Here is a 23,730-nt window from a genome sequence, read left to right on the forward strand (position 1 = left end):
TTTAAGACTAGGCTGCTGACAAGCTTCTCTCTGGAGATTCTCATTACTAGCTTGGAATGGAGCAGGTGGTGCTTGAGGGGGAGGGTATGGCAGCAGCACTTAAACCCAGCTAAGGCTTCAAGATCTGTGGTCTCCTGGCTTAAAATTTGTACCAGCAGATACCAGCAACTAATGAATTCTAAAGACTCTTCCAACTGTAATATCTTATGAGTCTAAAATGAAGCCATGTATAGCAGGCATCCTTGTTTCTTCCAGCTCTGCTTGCTTGCGTGATAACATTCTTGTTTATGTACATAGCAAAAAGCCTAAGAATTTGTTACTGTTGATGTTTATTTCACTAAACCATACCAACTTGCCAAATCAATTGAGGACTGTAACACAGCAAGGCCAGGTGGAGAAGACAGTTTTTGAACTGTTAACACAGGAGTTTTGTAGATAATTGATGTTGACCTGCACATCTCTTATAATATTCCATTGGTTCCAGATTATTGTTAGTCACTTCCCTTTTAACAGTGTGCTTTTTTATGAGGTGACTAAACTGCTGTTTAACCCTGTTACAAGAATGTGGCAGTGGGCTAGTCCAGACAAGTGAATGTGCACTTGGTAACTAACATTCTTAATAAGCTTGCTTCAACCTGCCACAAATTAAAGCTCTGTGCCTTTTCTACCACATAAGTGATTTAAAAAAAAAAAATTTGCATTGTGAATAAATAAGCTTTTTTGATTTGCACTGCAGTTGGCAGTAAATTAAACTTCAGCCTCATGATTTGGTTTGACTTAAAACTACCTTAATAATCGGTCTAGCTGAACAGTGAGCATTGAAAATTTTAAAGGGGTGATCCAGCAGTCATCTTCAGGGCTCCTTACTCATAAAAAGCTTTTTATCAGTCAGAAATGTGATCTAGTTGAAAACTCCGTGTCTTTTGGAGTCAAATCTGGTTTGCCACTTAGTAGTTGATTGATCTTAGACAAGTTGTTCTACCTCTCTAAGGTTGTTTAGTGATCTGTGCAATCATGATTATCTTTAGTTTGCAGGATTGTCATGTATAGACATATATTATGTTAAACACTTAATATGTAGTGCCTGACAAATTGATGGTATGCAGGAGTAGCTGTTTTAATTAAGCCAAAGAAAGTAATTATTTATCACACCTTAAGACAACATATAGTAGGGCCTTAATAGTTGTTTGAATTATTTTTAAATGGCTCTGAGATAAAACTGCTGGAGTTGGAATTTTAGCTCACTACTTGGTACGTGTGTGACCTTGGGTAATCTTCTTAATCTATTTAAGCCTTAGTATCCTCCTCTTTAAAAAATGGGGATTATAGTAATACCTATCTGTCAGGGTTATTTGTGAGATAAGTGGGGTAATGTATATAAAGCACTTTGTATGATGCCAATACATATTAAACTCTCAGTAATAGCAGTTATTTTTAAAATATTTTAAAAACTACTGAGTGGTTTCATGGGGATTTGTATACATATTTCAAAACTTATCAAATTGTACACTTAAAAATGTGTATAGCTTGTTGAAGGTCATTTATACCTCAATTAAGCAATAATCAATGATGTGTGTGTGTATACCTTCTTTATATTGTGATGATTATATTCAATGTTGGTGCCCAGTACCATTCCCAAACCTGGCTGAAATTAATTATGCTGGTACCTTGTCATGATGATGACAAGCTTGAAATGTGGTTTTAAAAAACTCTTTCTTATATTAATATTCTTTTTAAAACACCAAGAAATTGTATTTTACCAACTGAATTTTAAAAGATACAAATAGTAAAGCTATAGTTTCAGAAATGTTAGGTTGTGTTCCTGAGTATATCACATACAGAACAAGGATCCTGCAGGTGACAGAACTGAATCTTCTTAGTGATGTATTAAGATCACAGTCCGTTAGAGCTGGAAGGGATCTGAGAGGTCATTAATGTGGGTTGCTCCCACATCTTACAAAACAGATTAAGGCTCCTGATGACTAACTCAGAGTCTCATAACTCATTCTCCTAAATTCCAGTCCACTACTCTTAAAATGTCTCAGTCTCTGTCATTAACAGTGAGGAGGTATGCAGGCTGCAAGTGTGTGTTTGGGAGAGCACTAAAATTTGGCTACAAAATAAAAAATAGTTTCAAGAACTAATTCATATTTTTTTTTAAAAGATTTTATTTCTTTTCCTTTTTCTCCCCAAAGCTCCCCAGTACATGGTTGTATATTCTTCGTTGTGGGTCCTTCTAGTTGTGGCATGTGGGACGCTGCCTTAGCATGGCTTGATGAGTGGTGCCATGTCCGCGCCCAGGATTCGAACCACGAAACACTGGGCCGCCTGCAGTGGAGTGCGCAAACTTAACCACTCGGCCATGGGGCCAGCCCCTAATTCATATTTTTAAAGAAAGCGTTATTAAGAAGGGCCATATAAACACCCTGAGAGCCAAGCCTAAAATAATAATTCTCTGTTAATGACTTGTCAGAGATTGCCAGTCATCACTTATGATGATTTACAGGAATTATCTTTTGTACATTGTCTTAATATTTCATTTTAATTTGTTTATAAGGAAAACATTGTATACTTTCTTAATTACATAAAGGGAAACATTGAGAAGATTCTAAACCTTCACCAAAGAGTGTGCTTTTTAGTCTTGCCATTATTATTTATGAAAATTAATTTCACCTGTACACATTGCATAGTTCAGTGTTTCACAACTTTTTGGCCTCAGGATCCTTTTGTGCTCTTTAAAAAAATCATCAGAGACCCCAAAGAGCTTTTGATTGTATGGATTATATCTATTGATATTTGTTGTACTCAAATTAATATTGAGAAAAAATTGTGTTTTTTAAGATAATAATAAATTCATTACGTTTATATAAATAGCATTTGTTATGAAGATTAATTGTATTTTCCAAAAAATAAAATTACTGAGTAGAGTGATGTTTTACACTTTTGCAAATCTACTGAATGTCTGGCTTAATAGAAGACAACTGGATTCTCATATCTTCTGCATTCAGCCCGTTGTTATATATTGTTTTGATTGAAGTATATGAAGAAAATCTGACCTCACGCAGATCTGTTGCTGGAAAAGGGAGGACTATTTTGGTCTTTTCAGATAATTGTGGATATTCTTCTTTGATACTAAACCAGAACTCGATAAGTGATAGTTTTCTAATGGTTAGTTTCAATGTGGAATCTGGAGCCATGTCAGTGTACTTTTTGTACTTTGTTACAGCAAAATCCATTGCTGATTCTCATACTTTGATTAGATCCTTTACCCATGCACAATTTTATAACATCCTTCATTCATTGTTCATTTGGAGAGTATTGGTTCTCTGAGTTATGGAGATTTTCTAATGATGGCAGATTTTATTATATGATATCAAAAAATCACATCTGTTAATATCACCACTGATCTCGTTAGAAAAGTTTTTAAGCATTGGGAAGCTGTTGAGTTCATGATGACTGGTAGATTTCCAAAATTTTAACTTTTACTTGAAAATTCAAATTTTGTCATTGGCACTTAATACTGTCAGACTTATTCCTTGAAGTAACAGTCTTGCTTCATTCATTTTGGAGGAAAATCCTGATATATACCTAAATCCGAATAACCATAGTTTCTCTGCCAGTTGTTTAAGTAATAATAGTGTTCCATGAAAAAAGTACCTGGTTCAGCACACAACTCAGACAATTAACCAAGTGCTTTCTTCTCAACACAACCATCATACTCTGCTGTGCAGCAGGAGTGTTTAATGCATACTTCCCATTTGTCACATAGAATATTAAAAGACAGGTACTCAAGAGTCAAATTTAATTAAAAGTAGTAATTTTTACTGACTCAGTAGGGGCATTCTGAAGTGAAACTGGCATTTTTATCGTGAGAACATGACTGGAGACTTTAGCACAGTTAGGTACCACTACCTTAATTTGTGATAAGGTACCACAGTTTCACCCACCATTGCTTTGTTGGGTCTGCCCTCCTAGGCAGGAGGATTATGTACTTGGCGCATTCCACTTATTTCGCACCTCAAATTTTCCAACATAGAAGGAGAGCCTACTACTTGTACCTAATGAAGTCAATGGTGCCTTTCTGTACTTATTCCAAAAAGGGTACCTTGATCTCCACATTGTTAAAATATCATATAAGAAGTAGTTTCCATTTTTAAAAAGCTAGATGATTGCAAAATTTATCATCAGGGTAAAAACAAAATGAAAAGGTCAAATACCATCTAAGTATTATTATGAAAATTATATTGGCCTTGTGGAACCCCTAAAAGGATCTCAAGAACCCTATGTCTATAGACCACACTTTGGGAATCCCATGGCTTACGAAAAATACTAAGAAATTACTAAAGAAAAGTACTAAATACCTTTTATAAGAAGAAAATACTTCAGTTAGACTTTGAGTATTCACTAACTGATAGAATATCTACTGTTTGGCAAATGTATTCACCTTTAGGCCATCCTCATGGAAAGCCTGTTAGGAAAGGTAATATTATCCAATTTTGTGGAAGAAACTGAAGTCTGAGATAAAAAGTATTGATTTGAGTAAATAATAGAACAGTGACTAGCAGAAGTGAGCTTGAACTCAGAACACTCTGACTTTAGAAGTCCTTGCTTTCAAGAGAATCAGGAGACAAGCCAAGAAGATAAAGATGTGGAGCAACAGGAACTCTCACTCGCTGCTGGTGGGAATGCAAAATGCTACAGCCACTTTGGAAGACAGTTTGGCAGTTTCTTAAAAAGCTAAACATACTCTTACCATATGGTCTAGCAGTTGCATTCCTTGGTATTTACCCAAAGGAGTTGAAAACTTATGTCCACACAAAAACCTATACCCAAATGTTTATAGCACCTTTATTCATAATTGCCAAAACTTGGAAGCAACCGAGATGTCCTTCAGTAGGTGAATGGGTAAATAAACTGTGTACATCCGGACAATGGAATATCATTGAGCACTGAAAGGAAATGAGCTTTCAAGCCATGAAAAGACATAGATGAACTTCAAATACATGTTACTGATTGAAAGAAGTCAATTTGGAAAGGCTATATATTGTGTGATTACAACTAGATGACGTTCTGGAAAAGTCAAAACTATGGAGACAATAAAAAGATCAGTGGTTGCCAGAGGGGTGGGGGGATAGGGGGTGTGAGATGAATAAGCAGAGCACAGAGGATGTTCAGGGCAGTGAAAATACTCTGTATTATATTATAATGATGAATAAATGTCATTATACCTTTTACCAAACACATAAAAGGTACAACGCCAAGAATGAACCCTAATGTAAACCGTGGACTTTGGGTAATGACAATGTGTCAGTGTAAGCTCATCCTTGGTAAAAAATGCACCATTCTGGTGAGTGATGTTGATAATGGGAGAAATTATGCGTATGGGGGCGCAGGGAGTATAGGAGAAATCTCTGTGCTTTCCTCTCAATTTTGTTGTAAACCTAAAATTACTCATAAAAATAAAGTCTTAATGTATACAACAAAATCCTGTGCCATTCAACAGCATTACCCATTATGTATATATTATATATAATTATATATATATAAAATATGATCAATTGTAGGATCAATTAGCCAGTGAAATTTTAGACGTGAAAATTCCATTTTTTCCACAAACCTCTCCTCATTCCTAAGCATCCAGAAGATTATACCCTGAGATATGTGGCGTTTGTTTAAGTGTATAGAATTAAATACTAAAAGAAATCTTGACTTAACTTTATTTTGAATTTGTGAACCTGTTTTGAAGCTCTGCATCTGTGATGTAAGTCAGAGAATTGCAGTCTAACATGGCCAGAAGAAAAAAACGAATAAAGCCTTGAAAGATATTTTGAAAATGAGTCACAGTTCTTCACTATATTGGGCTAAAACAATCTTGTGATTGAAAGATTACCATTACGTATAGGTTAATTAATTAATGTAATGTACGTAAATCTAAATTTTTAAAAGTAACCCTCTTCAGCTATAAAGTCAAACAAAACTGCAGTCCTAACCTTTTTCTATTTCCAATTTCTTGCAAAATAAATACCCCAATGATAATAGCATCAATCCTTTACAATTACATAGCAATTTGGTTTGACATACATTATCTCATTGAATCTTCATAACGACTCTGTAAGGGAGATAGAACAGATTGTATTACCCTATTTTGTAAATTAAGGACAGATTGTATTACACCATTTTGTAAGTCAGAAAACTGAAGTAGAGAAGTTCTAAGTGATTTTGCCCATAGTCATTGGGCAATTGAGTGATTTAGCTAGCCTGGAACCTCAGCCTTTTGACTTCACATCTTTTATGTAAATTTAGGTTACGAGCCCCAGCAAACATTTACTTTAGCCCTAACTTCTTGAAATCACTGTCTGAGTAATTTTTGTCCCTTCCAAGAGGTCCCCAGCCCTACAGAGACTACCCGGTGGAGAAGTAACCCCATCTTTACTCACTCGTATTCTTTTTTCTCTACGTGTTCTTACATGCATCTCTGCCAGTTGGTATATATGTTCCCTGAGGACAGACACTATGCTTTATATTTAATCAGTGCTGGGCACATAGTAACTCAGAAATTCCTGACCTTTTAATTTCCTCAGTGCGTTGTGACCAATAGGATCTGAAATAGGGTGATGCAGACGCCCACTTGGTCAGAAAGTGCTAGCCACTCTCTTCTTATCTTCAGGAATTTTTAGGAGCTATGGGGAAGGTTAATGTTGATAACTGTGGAGACAAGCCCGTGGAGGAGCTAGCCCATTTGTATTATCAGGTACTTTTAGTGAGTACTTTCCTTCAGCTTCTCCTAAAATATGCCCTCCTTTAACATACACATGACTGGGCTGTATGCAAATGTACTCACAGTGGAAGTTAATCATAACATTTCTCTTCTCTCAGTCCTAAAGATAATAATCATTGGAATGATAAGAGCTCTTATGCCTGTTTCAGTATCGTTTCAAAGCCAGATTTTACTTACCTTATCACATTTAAACCCTTTCAGAAGTCCATTGAGGTAGTTAGAGCAGAGTTTACTCACTTCAGTTATTCAATGAGGAAACTCTGGCTTAGAATAGATAATGACTTTTCTAAGATCAGGAGGCTAGACAGTACTTGAATCAAGATTGTTCTGGCTCTTGGTTCAGGTCTCTTTTTATTACACTACATTGCTTCTGATTGTCAGTGACATTTACCATCATTACTATTTCATTACCAGAGGGTTTCAGGGTGGGGGAGGAGGACTTTTTTCAAATGAAAAATATTGTGGAGGTAACATGGCTTGAAATTTAGCCTATACTTCTTATCCAGCTTAGCTTTGCTTTTGTTTGTACTAAAATGAAATAAATTGAGCTAGTTGTGACAATTATGTTGATGAATATTATTGAATAGAAATGACAAAATCGATGCAATTTTGCTTTTATTTATTTTTTTATTAATCAAGTCTTCTAGCATTTGTAAAGTACAATACAAAAACAAACAAAAAGCTTTAAACAGACTAAAGGAAAAATAATAATCAAACATGAGGTTTTTATCAGTATAATCTATATGACAGCACACACCTCACATGATTAGAAATACCTGGATATTGTGTCACAGTTTGAAATTCCATTCCAAAATTTGTCTTCAGATAATTAGTTTGATTATAACCCATGTTTGAGTTGTAGTAATGTCCAAACTATTGTGTATTTGGTTGGTCCCAATGAAATTAGAGATATTTGTCAGTTTAATTCACACCTCTCCAAAAGTCACTAGTGGATGTTTTCATTGTGCTAGTGGATACCCTATTTTATTTCTAATAATAAAGGAAACTTCACTTTATATCATTACGTTACATACACGTATGTGTCATTTCATGAACACCAAAAAACCCTCTTTTGACTGTTTAATATTGTTTTTAATTCTTTTATCTAGACAAAAGTGACATGCACTCATATTTGCTCATATTTGCCCAAATTTAATTTCAACCTCAAAATAGTTATTTAATATCTGACCCACTATGAACTTCAGTAAAAGCAAATGTATGTTGCTCTCATTATTTTGGCAAAACTAGACAGATTTTGGGGTAGTGTTTTAGATCATAACGGTAATAAAAGCAGTAAACTGAATGTGTACCAGGCACTGTGCTAGGTGCTTTGCATCCACTACAGATTCATAAGCTGCAGTAATCATCTGAAGCTGTGGATTAATTTTCATTAAAGCATAAATGACGTTGTTACCATGTGTGGAAACTTTATTTTTAAATGCATCCAGCAAACACTCTTCCAAGTACCCTCCAATAAAGATTTATAGAGACTGCCCTGGGAATTAGGAAACAGAAGTATTATTATACTAATCAGAAAAGTAACAGACACGCTGGGGACGGGGTGAATGTATATGATTAGCTTTATTTTAGGCTTGCTACAGTTTCCTGGAGCCCCAGTCTATTGTCTAATGAAAAATGGCCTTGGCTATTGTAATATCCCATATATGGAAAAATTTCAAATTCTCAAAGCCTTCCTGGTAATTTAATGCCTAGGCTACTGGAGTGAGCTTTCTAATTTAGCTTCAAAAATAATAGAAAATATCCAAAAAGTAGAATCCTTTTGTGAAATGTGGCCTCATTTTGTTTACACGTGATGGATTCATCTTTTTGCAGATGTGTCTAGCTGAATCAGGGCTCTCTTATCCCTGCCATCGACTTACAGTGGGAAGAAGATCTTCACCTGCACAGACCCGGGAGCAGTCCGAAGAGGTAAGCCTGTTTGCCAGCTTTTCACTGAACAGAAGGCCTGTCCTCCACCCACCTGCCCACTTCCTGTCCCTTTTTTATCTGCCACAGCAATGAATAGATAAAGTTAATGTAGCGTGAATAAAGTCTCAGTAAATTCTTGAAGACAGAAACTTTGCATGCAAGGTTATTGCTAATGTGCTCCTTCTTGTTCTATAAGTTTCATGTTTCAGCAGACAGAATTTGGGTGGATTGGTTGAAATCATTTTTAGTTAGAACTGTCAGGTTAACAAAGGGATTTTCTTTGCTGCTAACTGTATAGTTGAGTATATTTATTAGGATTGATCGTGAAGTTCCTTTAACTCATTGAGTTGGAGCACCTTGCGTGAGCCAGGCATTGTGCTTGATACTAGGTACCTATACCAAGGTACTCAAAGTCAAAGGTAATAGATTAGGAAACTAACAATAATGGCATAATGTAATAAATGCAGTGATCACTGCACACAGGGTGCTATAGAAACAAAGAAGGGGGCAGATAAGATTGAACATGTTTGTATATGTGATGTGCCTCTGTGTGTCTTTGTGGGTCTGAAGGATGTTAAAAGGCAATTATCTTTTCCCTGGCTACAAATAGCACTCTGTATAACTATGACTTTGGTTATAAGGGAATGGGAAAGAGAGCCTGGATGTTACAATTTATCTACTTAAAAAGTATTTATCAAGTTCCTACTGTGTGCTAGGAAGAGTCATCACCATGACTTAAAAGGTATATGCAACAGAGGTCATAACTAAATAGCACAGAGAATATTTACAACAGCATTTTCGGGCTAGAGCATGATCCAAGTGATTGAAAGCTTGGGCTGGTCCAGTAAAACCTTTTCCACTTACATTCTATTCAAAATATGATTGCAAATTTTTATTTAAATTGACTCTATGTTTTGGACACTCATTCTGGAAGTTGCTGCAGGATGTCTCCAGCCATCCTGAGTATGTATTTATATCAAATATGTGAAAGGGACATGGGACTGCATAAGTGAAGTTCTAGTCTGTGATCATCCTCGGAAAATGATAATTTCCTACTTTGATTTTTAACATTTTTAAGAAATCCACAAAGAAGGAAGGTTTTTCCACTGCTACAAATAATACTGTACTGTTTTCTTGGGCCTCTAAAAATATTAATTTCCTTTAAAGAGCCCACACCATTTTTTCTAGCACTTTATCTCACTAATCCTCATGAAAGAAAAAATGATATTGAGTTTCACTGCTTGGCAGAAATTACCAGAAATAACTTATTGAAATAATTTCTTTCTAGTGCTTGAGTATATTTTTAATGGCTAAAAGTAGATTATGCTTCAACTCTTTAATGGATAAATCCAGTAATACTAAAAGGTGGCCAACTAACTCCACTCAAAATTATTAATTATTCTATGCTCTGAGAGGTGACAGATGCCTGTTTCACTTTCCTTCTTTCTCTCACCCTCACCATTATATGTGTTATTTGGGCGGTCCCTTCAGCAGAAAGAAGTTAGTGTCATACAGCGAGGAGTAGTGTTTGTGGGGCTGGTACACTCTTTAGGTTAATTAGAGAAGAAGGTAGAGTGGGGTCAGGAGGCTTTGCCAAACTAAAACAGCCACAGCCTTGGGAATATCTTAAAATCTGATTACCTGGCCTCAGTCCATTATTTTTCCTTTCCTGGCAAACTGTAAATACCTCCTCCAGGGGGCTGGTAAGAAATGGGAAAGAAGCTCTCTTGGTTTTTATCTTGTCATAGAATTATAAAACTGGAAGAGATTTTTTATTTGGTTTCCGCTCTTCCGTCCATTCATTCCTTATTCATTTACAGATTTATGTCATGTCTTCTAGATTCCAAACGTTAGGACCACAGTCTGTATGCTGAACGAGCTCACTCCAAATCTCCCCTCAGAATATACCTGTATTTTATATCCAATGACAGGGTTCTGTCCTCATGAGGCAACCAGTTTCATTGTTAAGCAGCTCTGTCTGTTGATATCTTCCTTGTATTAAACTGGAACCTGTGTCCTTTAGCTTCTACCCAGTGGTTCTGCTTCTTTCTTCTGGTTTTAACCCTTCTCCTATGTGACTTCATGCATGTCAAGACAGTTACCATTTTGCAGTTGACTGTCTTAAGCCTGAGGTTAGGAAAACAATATTGAAACCAGTAGTTAAATTCAAGTTTTGAATTTTATGGATTATAGTTATGTGTTCTCTAGCTAGGGGAATTTTATTTTTTACGTCCTCCTTCTGGCTCTACAAATAGATTTTCTTTATGATAATTCAACATTTTCTCTTTCCTTCCCATCCTCCTCTTGTTCCTGAGCCTCCTTTTAGTGATCTTCCCATTATCTCTGGGTACCTAGCTAGGTACTTATCTATCCTCTTCCCAGCTGGTGGGTGGGACAGTGTAGGGACCTCCTGGACGCAGGCTTCTTGGGAATTATCCAGTCCTCAGTTGACAGTGAAGAAGGAGGAGGGGTACCCCAAGAATAACAAAAAACAAATTTCAAATGTAGTTAATGTTAAAATTATTAGGTTATAAGTTCAGTTAAGGAAACATCTATTGAATGCTCACTATGTGCTAGTCAGATAAATATAAATTGACAATTTCATATTGTATAATTAAGGAGAAAATTGAGGCAAGTACAAGATACTAGGGGAACACAAATAAGGCAGGGAGTGTAACCTTCAAGAGTGTTTGTGAGCCAGCCCTGATAACCTAGCAGTTAAAGTTCAGTATGCTCAGCTTCGGCAGCCTGGGTTTGGTTCCCAGGCACAGAACCACACCACTCTTCCGTCAGTAGCCATGCTGTGGCAGCGGCTCACATAGAAGAACCAGAAGAATTTACAACTATACACAACTATGTACTGGGGCTTTTGGGGGAAAAAAGGAGGAAGAATGGCAGCAGATGTTAGCTTAGGGCAAACCTTCCCCTGCAAAAAAAAAAAAAACACAAGAAACTGTGTTCCTATAAATCTCAGGGTTCCTGAGATGAAATAGGGTCCCTTGAAAGAAAGTTAAGGCCACAATGCATTCATTTAAAAAAATTTTTAAAAGGATATTTGCAGACAAAAAGCATTGTCCACCTCTGTAGCCCTAACAACTAGTGTAGTGCCTGGCACATACCAACCAGAGAATAAATATTTGTGAATGAATATTCTTTTAAAAAGCAGAAGAAAGACTAGAGGAGTTGACATCCAAGTTGAATTACAAAGAATGAGTCACAGTCAGCTAAATGAAGAAATGTGGAAATAATATTCCATTCAGAGGAACAGCATGATCTGATACAGTATATAGGGAGAGATGAGTGCAGTTTGGTGTTCATGCACAAGAAAGTGGGAAACAAAGAAAGAAAAGAGATGAGGCGAAGGTGAGTAGGTCTTACATGTTAAATTGGGAAGTTGAACTCTGGGGAGTTATAGAAGGCTTCTAAGGAGGGAATGATTTTTTTTACCCCCAAATAGAGTTTTTAGAGAAGAGTACTTTGGCTGCTGTGAAGAGGCTAGCTAAAGGGAAGTAAGACTGGAGACAGGGAAATCAGATATATATGCTAGTACAGGAAAAGATAATGAGATCCTGAACTAGAACATCATTAGTAAAAAGAGAGAAGGACATGAATTCAGGAAATATTTTGGAAGGAAAATCTGTAGGACTGGTGACTGATATGATATGTGGGAGAAAAGAGAGAGGGAAGAGATAAGAGTGATACCTAGGTTTTGGCTTCAATGACAGAAAAGATTCATTCAGTATTACATACCTTCTATATGCCTGGTCTGGTCCAGTTGCTTGAGATATAGCCATGAACAAAGCAAAGTTTTTCTGTAAGAGAGCTTGTACCTAACAAAACGAAATTGAACTCAGATAATTGCCCAAAATCTGTATTTCAATTTGTTTTTATTGAGTTCATAATAGTTTACATCAATGTGAGATTTCAGTTGTACATTGTTTCTTGACTGCCATCACATAAGTGCTCCCCTTCACCTGCTGTGCTCCCCCCACCCCCCTTCCCCTGGTAACCACTGAACTGTTTTCATTGTCCCAGTACTTGTTTATATTCCACATATGGGTGAAATCATCTGGTGTTTGTCTTTCTCAGACTGGCGTATTTCGCTTAGCATAATTCTCTCTAGGTCCTTCCATGTCATTGCAAATGAGATGAATTTGTCTTTTTTTCTGGCTGAGTAGTATTCCATTGTACATATAGCCCACATCTTCTTTATCCACTCATCCGTTGTTGGGCACTTAGGTTGCTTCCATGTCTTGGCTATCGTGAATAGCGCTGCAATGAACATAGGGGTGCATATGTTACTTTGGATTGTTGATTTCAAATTGTTTGGGTAAATACCCAGTAGTGGGATAGCTGGGTCATATGGTAGTTCAGTTTTTAGTTTTTTGAGGAATCTCCATACTGTTTCCCATAGTGGTTGTACCAGTTTGCATTCCCACCAGCAGTGTGTGAGGAGGGTTCCCTTCTCTCCACACCCTCTCCAACATTTGTTATTTTTAGTCTTAGTGATTATAGCCATTTTCAGAGGTGTAAAGTGATTTGCATTGCCTGCTGATTAGTGGTGTTGAACATCTTTTCATGTGTTTATTGGCCATCTGTATATCTTCTTTGGAAAAATGTCTGTTCATCTCCTCTGCCCACTTTTTGATCGGGTTGTTTGCTTTCTTATTGTTCATTTGTGTGAGTTCCTTATATATTATGGAGATTAACCCCCTGTCAGATATATGATTTGCAAATATTTTTTCCCAGTTGGTGGGTTGTCTCTGTTTTGATCCTAGTTTCTTTACGTTGTAGAAGCTCTTTAGTCTGATGAATTCCCACTTGTTTATTTTTTCTTTTGTTTCCCTTGTCTGAGAGGACATAGTATTTGAAAAGATCCTTTTTAGTTCGATGTCAAAGAGTGTACTGCCAATATTATCTTCCAGGAGTTTTATAGTTTCAGGACGTATCTTCAAGTCTTTGATCCATTTTGAGTTTATTTTTGTGTATGGTGTGAGATAGTGGTTTACCTTCATTCTTTTACATGTGGCTGTCCAGTTTTCCCAACACCATTTATTGAAGAGAGTGTCTTTTCTCCATTGTATGTTCTTGGCACCTTTGTCGAAGATTAGCTGACTGTAGATGTGTGGTTTTATTTCTGGGCTCTCAGTTCTGTTCCATTGATCTGTGTGCCTGTTTTTGTACGAGTACCATTGCCATTTTGGTCACTATGGCTTTGTAGTACATTTTGAAGTCAAGGATTGTGATACCTCCAGCTTTGTTCTTTTTTCTCAGGATTGCCTTAGTAATTCAGGGTCTTTGATTGCCCCATATGAATTTTAGTATTCTTTGCTCTGTTTCCATGAAGAATATCATTGGAATTCTGAGAGGGATTGCATTGAATCTGTAGATTGCTTTGGGTAGTATGGACATTTTAGCTATGTTTATTCTTCCAGTCCATGAGCAAGGAATCTCTTTCCATCTCTTTAAGTCGTTATCAGTTTCTCTCAGTAATGTCTTAGAGTTTTCATCGTATAAGTCCTTCACCTCCTTGGTTAAATTTATTCCTAGGTACTTTACTTTTTTAGTTGCGATTGCAATTGGAATTATATTCTTGAGTTCTCTTTCTGTAAGTTCGTTATTGGAGTATAGGAAAGCAACTGATTTTTGTAAATTGAGTCTGTACCCTGCAACTTTACTGTAGATGTTAATTATTTCTATTAGTTGTCTAATGGATTTTTTTGGGTTTTCTATATACAAGATCATGTCATCTGCAAATAGCGAGAGTTTCACTTCTTCACTCCCTATTTGGATTCCTTTTGTTCCTTTCTCTTGCCTAATTGCCCTAATTGCTCTGGCCAAAACCTCCAGTACTGTGTTGAATAAGAGTGGTGATAGAGGGCATCCTTCTCTCGTTCCTGTTCTCATGGGGATGGCACTCAGTTTTTGGCCACTGAGTGTATTGTTGGCTGTGGGTTTGTCATATATGGCCTTTATTATTTGAGGTAATTTCCTTCTATCCCCATTTTGTTAAGAATTTTTATCATAAATGGCTCTTGGATCTTGTCAGATGCTTTCTCTGCATCTATTGAGATGATCATGTGGTTTTTATTCCTCAATTTGTTGATGTGGTGTATCACATTGATTGATTTGCGGATGTTGAACCATCCCTGTGTCCCTGGTATGAATCCCAGTTGATCGTGGTGTGTGATCCTTTTGATGTGTAGCTGAATTCGTATTACCAAAATTTTGTTGAGAATTTTTACATCTCTGTTCATCAGCGATATTGGCCTGTAGTTCTCCCTTTTTGTGCTGTCCTTGTCATGCTTTGGTATCAGAGTGATGTTGGCCTCGTAGAATGTGTTAGGCAGTGTTCCATCCTCCCTAATTTTCTGGAATAGCTTGAAAAGGATAGGTATTAAATCCTCTCTGAAAGTTTGGTAGAATTCCCCAGGAAAGCCGTCTGGTTCTGGGGTTTTATTGTTTGGATGCTTATAATTGCTGTTTCAATCTCTTTCCTTGTTATTGGTCTATTCAGATTGTCTGTTTCTTCTTGACTCAGCTTTGGGAGGTTGTAAGAGTCTAAGAATTTATCCATTTCCTCTAGGGTATCCATTTTGTTGGCATAGTTTTTCATAGTATTCTCTTATTATCTGTTGTGTTTCTGTGGAGTCTGTTGTTATTTCTCCTCTTTCACTTCTGGTTTTGTTTATTTGAGCTTTTTCTCTTGTTTCTTTGTCAGTCTGGCTAGGGGTTGTCAATTTTATTTATCTTCTCAACGAACCAGCTCTTTGTTTTGTTGATCCTTTCTACTGCCTTTTTTGTTTCAATAGCATTTGTTTCTGCTCTGATTTTTATTATTTCTCTCCTTCTGCTGACTTTGGGCTTTGTTTGTTCTTTTTCTAATTCAGTTAGTTGTAATTTGAGATTGCTTATTTGGGATTTTTCTTGTTTATTAAGGTGAGTCTGTATTGTGATGAATTTCCCTCTTAATACATCTTTTGCTGCATCCCGTATGTGTTGGTATGGCATGTTATCATTTTCATTTGTCTCCAGATATTTTTTGATTTCTCCTTTAATTTCTTCAATGATCCATTGCTTGTTCAATAGCATATTGTTTAGTTTCCACATCTTTGTCCCTTTCTCAGCTTTTTTCTTAGAATTAATTTCTAGCTTTATAGCATTATGACCAGAGAAGACGCTTGTCATTATTTCAATGTTTTGAAATTTATAGAGGCTTGCCTTGTTTCCCAACATATGGTCTATCCTTGAGAATGTTCCGTGCACACTTGAGACAAATGTGTATTCTGCTGTTTTTGGATGGAGTGTTCTATATATGTCTGTTAAGTCCAACTGTTTTAGCTTTTCATTTAATTCCACTGTTTCCTTGTAGATTTTCTGTCTGGATGATCTGTCCAATGATGTGAGTGGGGTGTTGAGGTCCCCTACCATTATTGTCTTATTTTTAATATCTTCTTTTAGATTTGTTAATAGTTGCTTTATGTAGTTTGGTGCTCCTGTGTTGGGTGCATAGATATTTATAAGGGTTATTTCTTCTTGATGGGATGTCCCTTTGATCATTGTATACTGCCCCTCTTTGTCTCTCTTTACCTGCCTTATCTTGAAGTCTACTTTGTCTGATATAAGTATTGTGACACCTGCTTTCTTTTATTTGCCATTAACTTGTAGTATCATCTTCCACCTCTTCACTCAGAGCCTGTATTTGTCATTGGAGCTGAGATCTGTTTCCTGGAGGCAACAAACTGTTGGATCTTGTTCTTTAATCCATCTTGCCACTCTGTGTCTTTTTATTGGAGAATTCAATCCGTTTACATTGAGGGTGATTATTGATGTATGAGGGCTTAATGCTGTCATTCTGTCACTTGTTTTCCAGTTTCCTGCATTTCCTTTGTTTCTCATCCTGTGTGTTTTGGTCTACCCATTGAATTATGCGGTTTTTTTATGATCTGTTTCTTTGTTTTTTCCTTATTTATTTTTTATGTCCCTGTTCTGTTTTTTAGTTTAGTGGCTACCCTGAAGTTTGTATTCAGAATCTCGTGTGTAACATAGTCCATTTTCTGATGGCCTCTTATTTCTTTAGTCTAAACTGATTCAGTCCCTTTCCTCCTCTCCTTCTAAGTTATTATTCTCATATCTTATTCCAACTTGTGTTGTGAGTTTGTGCTTAAAGTGACAAGATTGTTTTTGTTCTTGGTGTTTTCCTTTCCTTTAGCCTAATGCTATACTTGAATATCTGCTATCTTATTCTGATTCTGTCTATTTGTCTCCTTACTCTGTGTTTTGTAACCACTTTCTCCCTTTTTTCTTTTTTCAGATATGAGGGCCTTCTTGAGATTTCTTTTAGGAGGGGTCTTGTGGCTACGAAGTCCTTCAGCGTTTGTTTGTCTGGGAAAAGATTTAATTTCTCCCTCATATCTGAAGGATATTTTTGCTGGATAGAGTATTCTGGGCTGATGATTTTTATCTTTTAAACTTTTGAATATTTCATTCCATTCTCTCTTAGCTTGTAAGGTTTCTGCAGAGAAATCTGCTGAAAGTCTGATAGAGGTTCCTTTGTAGGTTATTTTCTTCTGCCTTGCTGCTCTGAGTATTCTTTCTTTGTCATTCATTTTTGCCAGTTTTACTACTAGATGCCTTGCAGTAGGTCTTTTTACATTGACAAATCTAGGAGATCTGGAAGCTTCCTCCACACATATTTCACTCTCATTCCATAGATTTGGGATGTTCTCTGCTATTATTTCTTGGAACACACTTTCTCCTCCATTCTCCTTCTCTTCACCTTCGTGAATACCTATAATTCTTATGTTTCCTCATTGAGTCGGATATTTCTTGGAGACTTTATTCATTTGTTTTTAGTCTTAGTTCTCTCTCCTCCTCTATCTGGAGCACTTCGACATGTCTGTCTTCGCTTATGCTGATTTGCTCCTCTATGGTGTCCACACAAGCAATCACGGAATCCATATTTTGTTGTATCTCTTCCATTGTGTCTTTCATCTGTAATATTTCTGATTGATTCTTCTTTATAGTTTCAATCTCTTTTGTGAAGTAGCTCCTGAACTCATTGAATTGTTTGTCTATATTCTCTTTTACCTCATTGAGTTTTTTGACGGTAGCTATTTTGACTTCATTGTCATTATTTTGCTTATTTCTCTGTCCTCAGGACTGAATTCTGGGTGCTTGTTGTTTTCTTTCTGGTCTGGAGATTTGATGAAGTGCCTGATGCTGGAAGGATGGGTCTTCCCCATTGTGATATTATTTGATTCCAGTTACAGCCTATCGCCACTGGGTGGGGGTCAAGAGACGCATATTCTGAGCCTTCTGCCTTCAGCCAAGATGGTGCGGTGTGGGTTGGGGGAGGGGCACTGTCTCCTGCGTGCAGTCCTGGTTTCCCTGTGCTATCTGATCTCCTGGCGTCTTGGTTTGATGAGGTCACCCTGCCCAAAAGCTTTCACCCCATTAGAGGGCCTCCCTCTAGGCTGCAGGGGCCCTAGGGAGTCCTGGGTGATCCTGCGGATGCAGGACCCCTCCCCCACTTCTTCCATCTCAGAGCCTCCCGCAGCAGCAACCACAGTCTTTAGAAAGGGAGGGAGTGAAGAGTTCTCTTACCCTGTTCCAGCTCCTCCAAGTGGGGCTCCAGCCTTTCTGCCCTCCATCCTGTGGCTGCTGTGACTCTCCGAGGATTTTTGTGCTTTTAGGGTATTTTCTGTTGGAATATGATTGCTCCTTTTTGATGTATGTTGGAGGGGAGAGATTCCCAGGCAAATTCACTCCTCCATGACACTCACATCACCTGTATTTCAATTTTTAAAACTTGATGAGACAAGTATTTAACTTGTCTGCCTGTGGTGCAATGCTGCATACTGTTTTCTTCTTCCACCATACTGTGGCATTGCACCACAGGCAGACAAGCCTAAATAGTAATCCTATTCCTCCTGAACATCTCCATCTGAATGCCCACTGCAGATTCACTCTGTTTAAAACTGAACTTAGCGTGTCTTCCAAAAACCCATGTCCTTGCCCATGCTAATGGTCATCATCAACACAAGCCTAAAACTGTTCATTCCAGTCACTGAACGACTTGTTGTTCTTTGAAACTGTCGATTCAATTGATCTGATACGTGGAGATTTTTACAACTCTTTCCTTTTTGACTATTCAAATGAGGGTATTTTTGTATCAGCATCAAATTGTTATCCTAATTTGTTAGTTGAGAAGTTTCTTCCTGTTGGAGTTTATGTTCTGCCCATTTTCTTGATTCTACCCATGCTAACCTCTCCCACAGGATGGGAAGGATAAGAGATGTCTCTTGCATTTTTATCCTCTTCCTCACTGTTGGTTCCTTCTCTTCATCTTAAAAACAAGTTCAAATCTCATCCTAAAGAAGAAATATTCATTCAAGCCTGGCTCCCACCTGATTGGCTCCATCTATCCTTTCCTTCACAGCCAGGCTTCTTAGAGTAATGTATAAAGGATGACTCTATTCTTTATCTTCTATTCACTTAACTCACTATAACTTGGCTTCTTTCTCCCATGTAACTAAATTCATTTTAACTATTAGAGTCAGACAATAGTCTTTGTAAGATATCATGCTTTGCCATCTGTTTTCATTTCCACAGCCACCTTCGTAGGTCATTATTAGTCACATTCTGCAGTGGAGATGCAAAGACACATGGTCAGAGTCATACAGAAAATGGTAGAGCATTCAACACTGGGTCTTTTGATTATAAACTCAGGTTTCTTTGTCATTTTTTTTTTTGTCCTAATACTATAGCTGTCTCTTCCTTAATTCTCATCCTACTGAACCTGTTTACAGTTCTTGTCTCCATTGAAATTTTCTCAGACCTTGCTTCTAAGATTCTTTCTCTCAGTTGACTTTCTAATCTTTGACAGCTGTGTTTTTGTCTCTTTTACTGTTTCTCTTCCTTTACCAATTGAAATATTTATTTATATATTTACATATATATGATATATATTATATGTATATATATATATTCTATAAACTCTTATTCTTATCACTCTTCCTTTATTTTTTAACTGAGTGATCTTATTCATTCCTATAACCTCAACTATTATCTATATACTAATTACTTCCAAATCTAAATCTTTTCTGGGCCTCTTTCGTGGGCTCCTAAGAAGATTTTTTTCCAACTGCCTATTACATGTTTTAACCTGTTTGTCCTACAGCTTCCTCAAATTTATTCTGTGTGAGAACTGACCTCAATATCCTCCCTCACCAGACCTACCTTCTCTTCCCACTCAGTTACCCAAACTAGAAAACTTGGTGTCATATTTGCCTCTTCCATTTTTTCATCCTCAAATCAAATTGGTCACCAATTCCTATCATTTCTGCTCAAGTGTATTTTAAGTCTGTCTCCTTCATTCAGTTCCCACTGCTATGCTCAAGAATAGGCCCTCCAGGTCTCTCATTTGGAACTTTGAAATAAGTCTCCCTTGTCATATCTTCCAGTCCAGTCTGCCATATGCTACCACACTACCCAAACATACACACACACAGCCATCAGAGTTGTTCCCTTGAACAGTCCTCTGCCTAGAAACATTCGCTGATTTCCCTGTTGCCATCAGTAAAGTCCAAATACCTTAGCATGCCAATTTAAGGACTGACACAATCTAGTTCCATCAGACCTTTTGCCCTTAGTCCACATTCCTCTCCCAAACATAAAGCAGATGATTCGGTTTGCTTTTCTGAATTCTTCATTGATTTTTTAAGTATCCAGTTCTTTGCTTGAGTCTTTTCTCTGTCTAGAGTACAGTTCCCTCCCCATCAGCCTCCCATTGCACACACTCCATAACGTTGATATCTTTTTTAAAGGTATGGGTTAAATATTCATACTTGTGTGAAGCCTTGCGCGGTCGTCTTCACTGGTCCTAGAGTAACTTATCATTCTCTCCTTTATTCTCCAACAGCCTTTGCTTATACTTTTGTTGTATCTCTTATCACACTGAAAAAGACATATTTGCAACTAAATATATCTTCTTTTAGAATGGAAATTTCTTGAAGGCCAGAACCCATGTTTTATCTCTGTATACCTAGTTTTTAACCTGGTGCTTCATCATAAGTACTAGTTGGTGAAAGGAGCATCTGCTTCAATTATAGGCTTGCCTTGGTGCCAAATATGTATGATTTCTAAATTTTCAGGTAATTTTATTGAGATCATTATGGTTTATATCATTGTAGAGTTTCAAGTGTACATTATTATTTATCAACTTCTGAATACACTTCATTGTGCTCACCCCCAGTAGGCTAATTTTTATCCATCACCATAGATATGTGCCCCTTTATCCCTTTTGCTTACCCTGCAATCCACTTCCCCTATGGTAACCACTAATCTGTTCTCTTTATCTATGTATTTGTTATTTTCCACATGAGTGAAAGTATTTGTATTTCTCTGTCTGGCTTATTTCACTTAACATCATATCCTCAAGGTCCATCCATGTTCTTGAAAATGGGATGATTTTGTCCTTTTTTATGCCTGAGTGGTATTCCATTGTATATATATACCATATCTTCTTTATCCATTCATCCGTAGATGGGCACTTGGGTTGCTTCCACATCTTGGCTATTGTGAATAATGCTACAATGAACATAGGGGTGCATAATAAATCTCTTGAGATCATTCTAAATTTCTGTCTCAAAGAGTTTGGTTAACATGTCCTTTAGGAAGTTTGCCCCGATCCCTCCCACTTCCAGTGTCTTTAGTGGTCTCCTCTGAACATATCTGTCCTAATACTTATCACTAGGTATTATAATTATCTGTATATATTATATGATGTTGCTCGAGAGAGCATAGACTACGTCTTTCACACAGGTCCAGGCAGTGTGGCACTTAGTAGGGGTTCATGAAAGTTTGGTAAATGATAAAGGGAATAAATGAATGCAATAAACAGCCAAAATAGAATCACAGATTTTTTTAGCTGTTTTTAAAATCTGAATAAGTAGCTTCTCTGGATTCAAAGAATTTTAGGGCAGCAATGACTGAAGCAAGAGATTATCTTGCTCATTATCTCATCAGCAAACATTAATGAAAAAAAGATTATTTATCTCATTTTTTGGGAAAAGCTTTTCCTAACCTGTTAGATGGCTGATAAGAAAAGGTGAAAGGATTGGGAGTTCTTTATACATAATTAAGTAGTTCATTCTTGCAGATACTTCAATAATTCATGTTTGAAATATACTTTTTTCAACAAAATCTGCTTTTTGGATACCTCCCTTTGAAGATGTTGTTGTGGTAGGATTTCACTTTTCAGGATCTTAAGAGATTTGGGAATTCTATACTTTGTGAAGACACAGTGAATAATGGGTTACACAGGTACAAAATTAAAATCCCTATCCTAGTATGAGGTAAACTCCTATGGCTAAACCTACTGAGTCAAACGGAGTAAATATCTTGGCTTCTTCATTTGGAGCTGTTAGACGTACTAGATCAGTAGTTTTAAAAGTTGTTCCATAACGTCCTGAGATCCTTCAGAGGTACCTGAGCTGTCAAAGGGTGATGAGGAAGAAAAGGCCAAGCCCAGGGCATTAGGCTCCTCATGCTCTCTCCTTGCATCACCACAAGTGGCCTTACTTTTATCTATTGTATGCGCTTGTTATTTTACATAATATTTTGCCTGGGGCCAGAGGAACAATGTAACCTTGTGAAAAGAAGTTTGAGAACCATTGATGAGAGATCTTTAAAATCCCTACCAGCTTTAAAATCTATGATTCTATGACTAGCTGAACTCTTAACATTCCCTCTAGTCAAGTTTTAGGAGTCTTTGATTGTAAGTTTCTCTCGGTGCTCTCTGAAACATTGTTATCTCTAAGTTAGGTCCTTCTGCATAGACTAAAGGATCAAATAGTTTCTCCACTTTCCTAACTTAAGTACGTAGCGACATATTTTAAAAGGTAGGAATTTCATTTGTTAAATAGTCTTTATAGACTGTATTTATTAAACATAGTACAGACAGGCATTTAGCCAGATACCTTGCTGGGATCCCCCTTCACAGTACCACAACTCAGTTCGAATGTTTTAAATCTCAGAATATTTTAGATCCCATTTTAACCTGGAGACCAGCAGCCTGGTTTATATTTTGAAGCTGATGTTTTTAATTGTAATACCTTAAGCCTCAACTGATGTTGCTGAAAACGAAATAAACAGAGCATGTTTATCAGTGCCCAGCATGTGGTAAATTCTCAATAAATATTTATTAAGTTGAAGCATCATATTACATATCATATTCAATAGCCTTTGGTTTACAAAGAGCTGTCATATGTAGTGTATTTCACGTTATCTTCCAATAACACTGTGAGGATAATATACCATATTGCACTAAGAAATTTGAGAAGTGCAGTAAGGAAGTGGCAAGTCTGAGATTGTTACCATTGCTTCTGCCTAGCAAATATAGATTAGTGTGAGCTTTTTGAAAGACTCATATACTAGCTTACTTCATCTCTGACCTCTCCAATTGTACCCATCTCCTCTTTTATTGAGCAAATATTTATTGAGTGCTTAATTGTGTACTATAGGGTAGAGATAAAACACACAAAAATCCCTGAAACTAATCAGGACTTTCCTTCAATAGCAAAGCACCGATGTTCATATGGTTAGTGATAGTGATGGAGATGACTTTGAAGATGCTTCTGAATTTGGGGTGGATGATGGAGAAGTATTCGGCATGGCATCATCTGCTCTGAGAAAATCTCCAATGAGTGAGTATTAATAGCTCTTTGGGTCCAGCTTTATAATTCTCCCTGCTAGTACAGAAACTTATGAAGAACAGTAAACTTAAAAATCTCATACTGACTTCCAGGTTTGGAAAGATAAAATATAGCAATTAGGCATTATTTATTAGAACCAGAACCTCTTAAGTTCGATTTTATTAAGGCAAGCAATTCCCAGTGCTTTAGTAAAATTCATTAAAAATACATGGAAATGTGACTTTTGCTTCATGTGTATAATTAATTATGTCTGTCTCTTTACTTTAAACCTAGAGGTTGGTAAACAAATAGCTTTACTTTCTGTGA

General features: G+C 36.9%; 1 protein-coding gene across 7 annotated transcripts in view; it reads left to right on the forward strand.

Annotated features, from left to right (window-relative positions):
• FAF1 (Fas associated factor 1) overlaps positions 1 to 23,730 on the forward strand; it is a 473,410-nt gene that overhangs the window by 304,537 nt on the left and 145,143 nt on the right. For all 7 annotated transcript variants that reach the window (XM_070609689.1, XM_070609691.1, XM_070609693.1 and 4 more), the window contains 2 exons: positions 8,612 to 8,707; positions 23,289 to 23,415. In XM_070609689.1, the coding sequence (XP_070465790.1) occupies positions 8,612 to 8,707; positions 23,289 to 23,415 (223 nt within the window). The remainder of the gene's footprint in view (positions 1 to 8,611; positions 8,708 to 23,288; positions 23,416 to 23,730) is intronic.

This window comes from Equus przewalskii, chromosome 2, assembly GCF_037783145.1.
Source record: "Equus przewalskii isolate Varuska chromosome 2, EquPr2, whole genome shotgun sequence".
In the NCBI taxonomy this organism is placed as follows: Eukaryota; Metazoa; Chordata; class Mammalia; order Perissodactyla; family Equidae; genus Equus; species Equus przewalskii.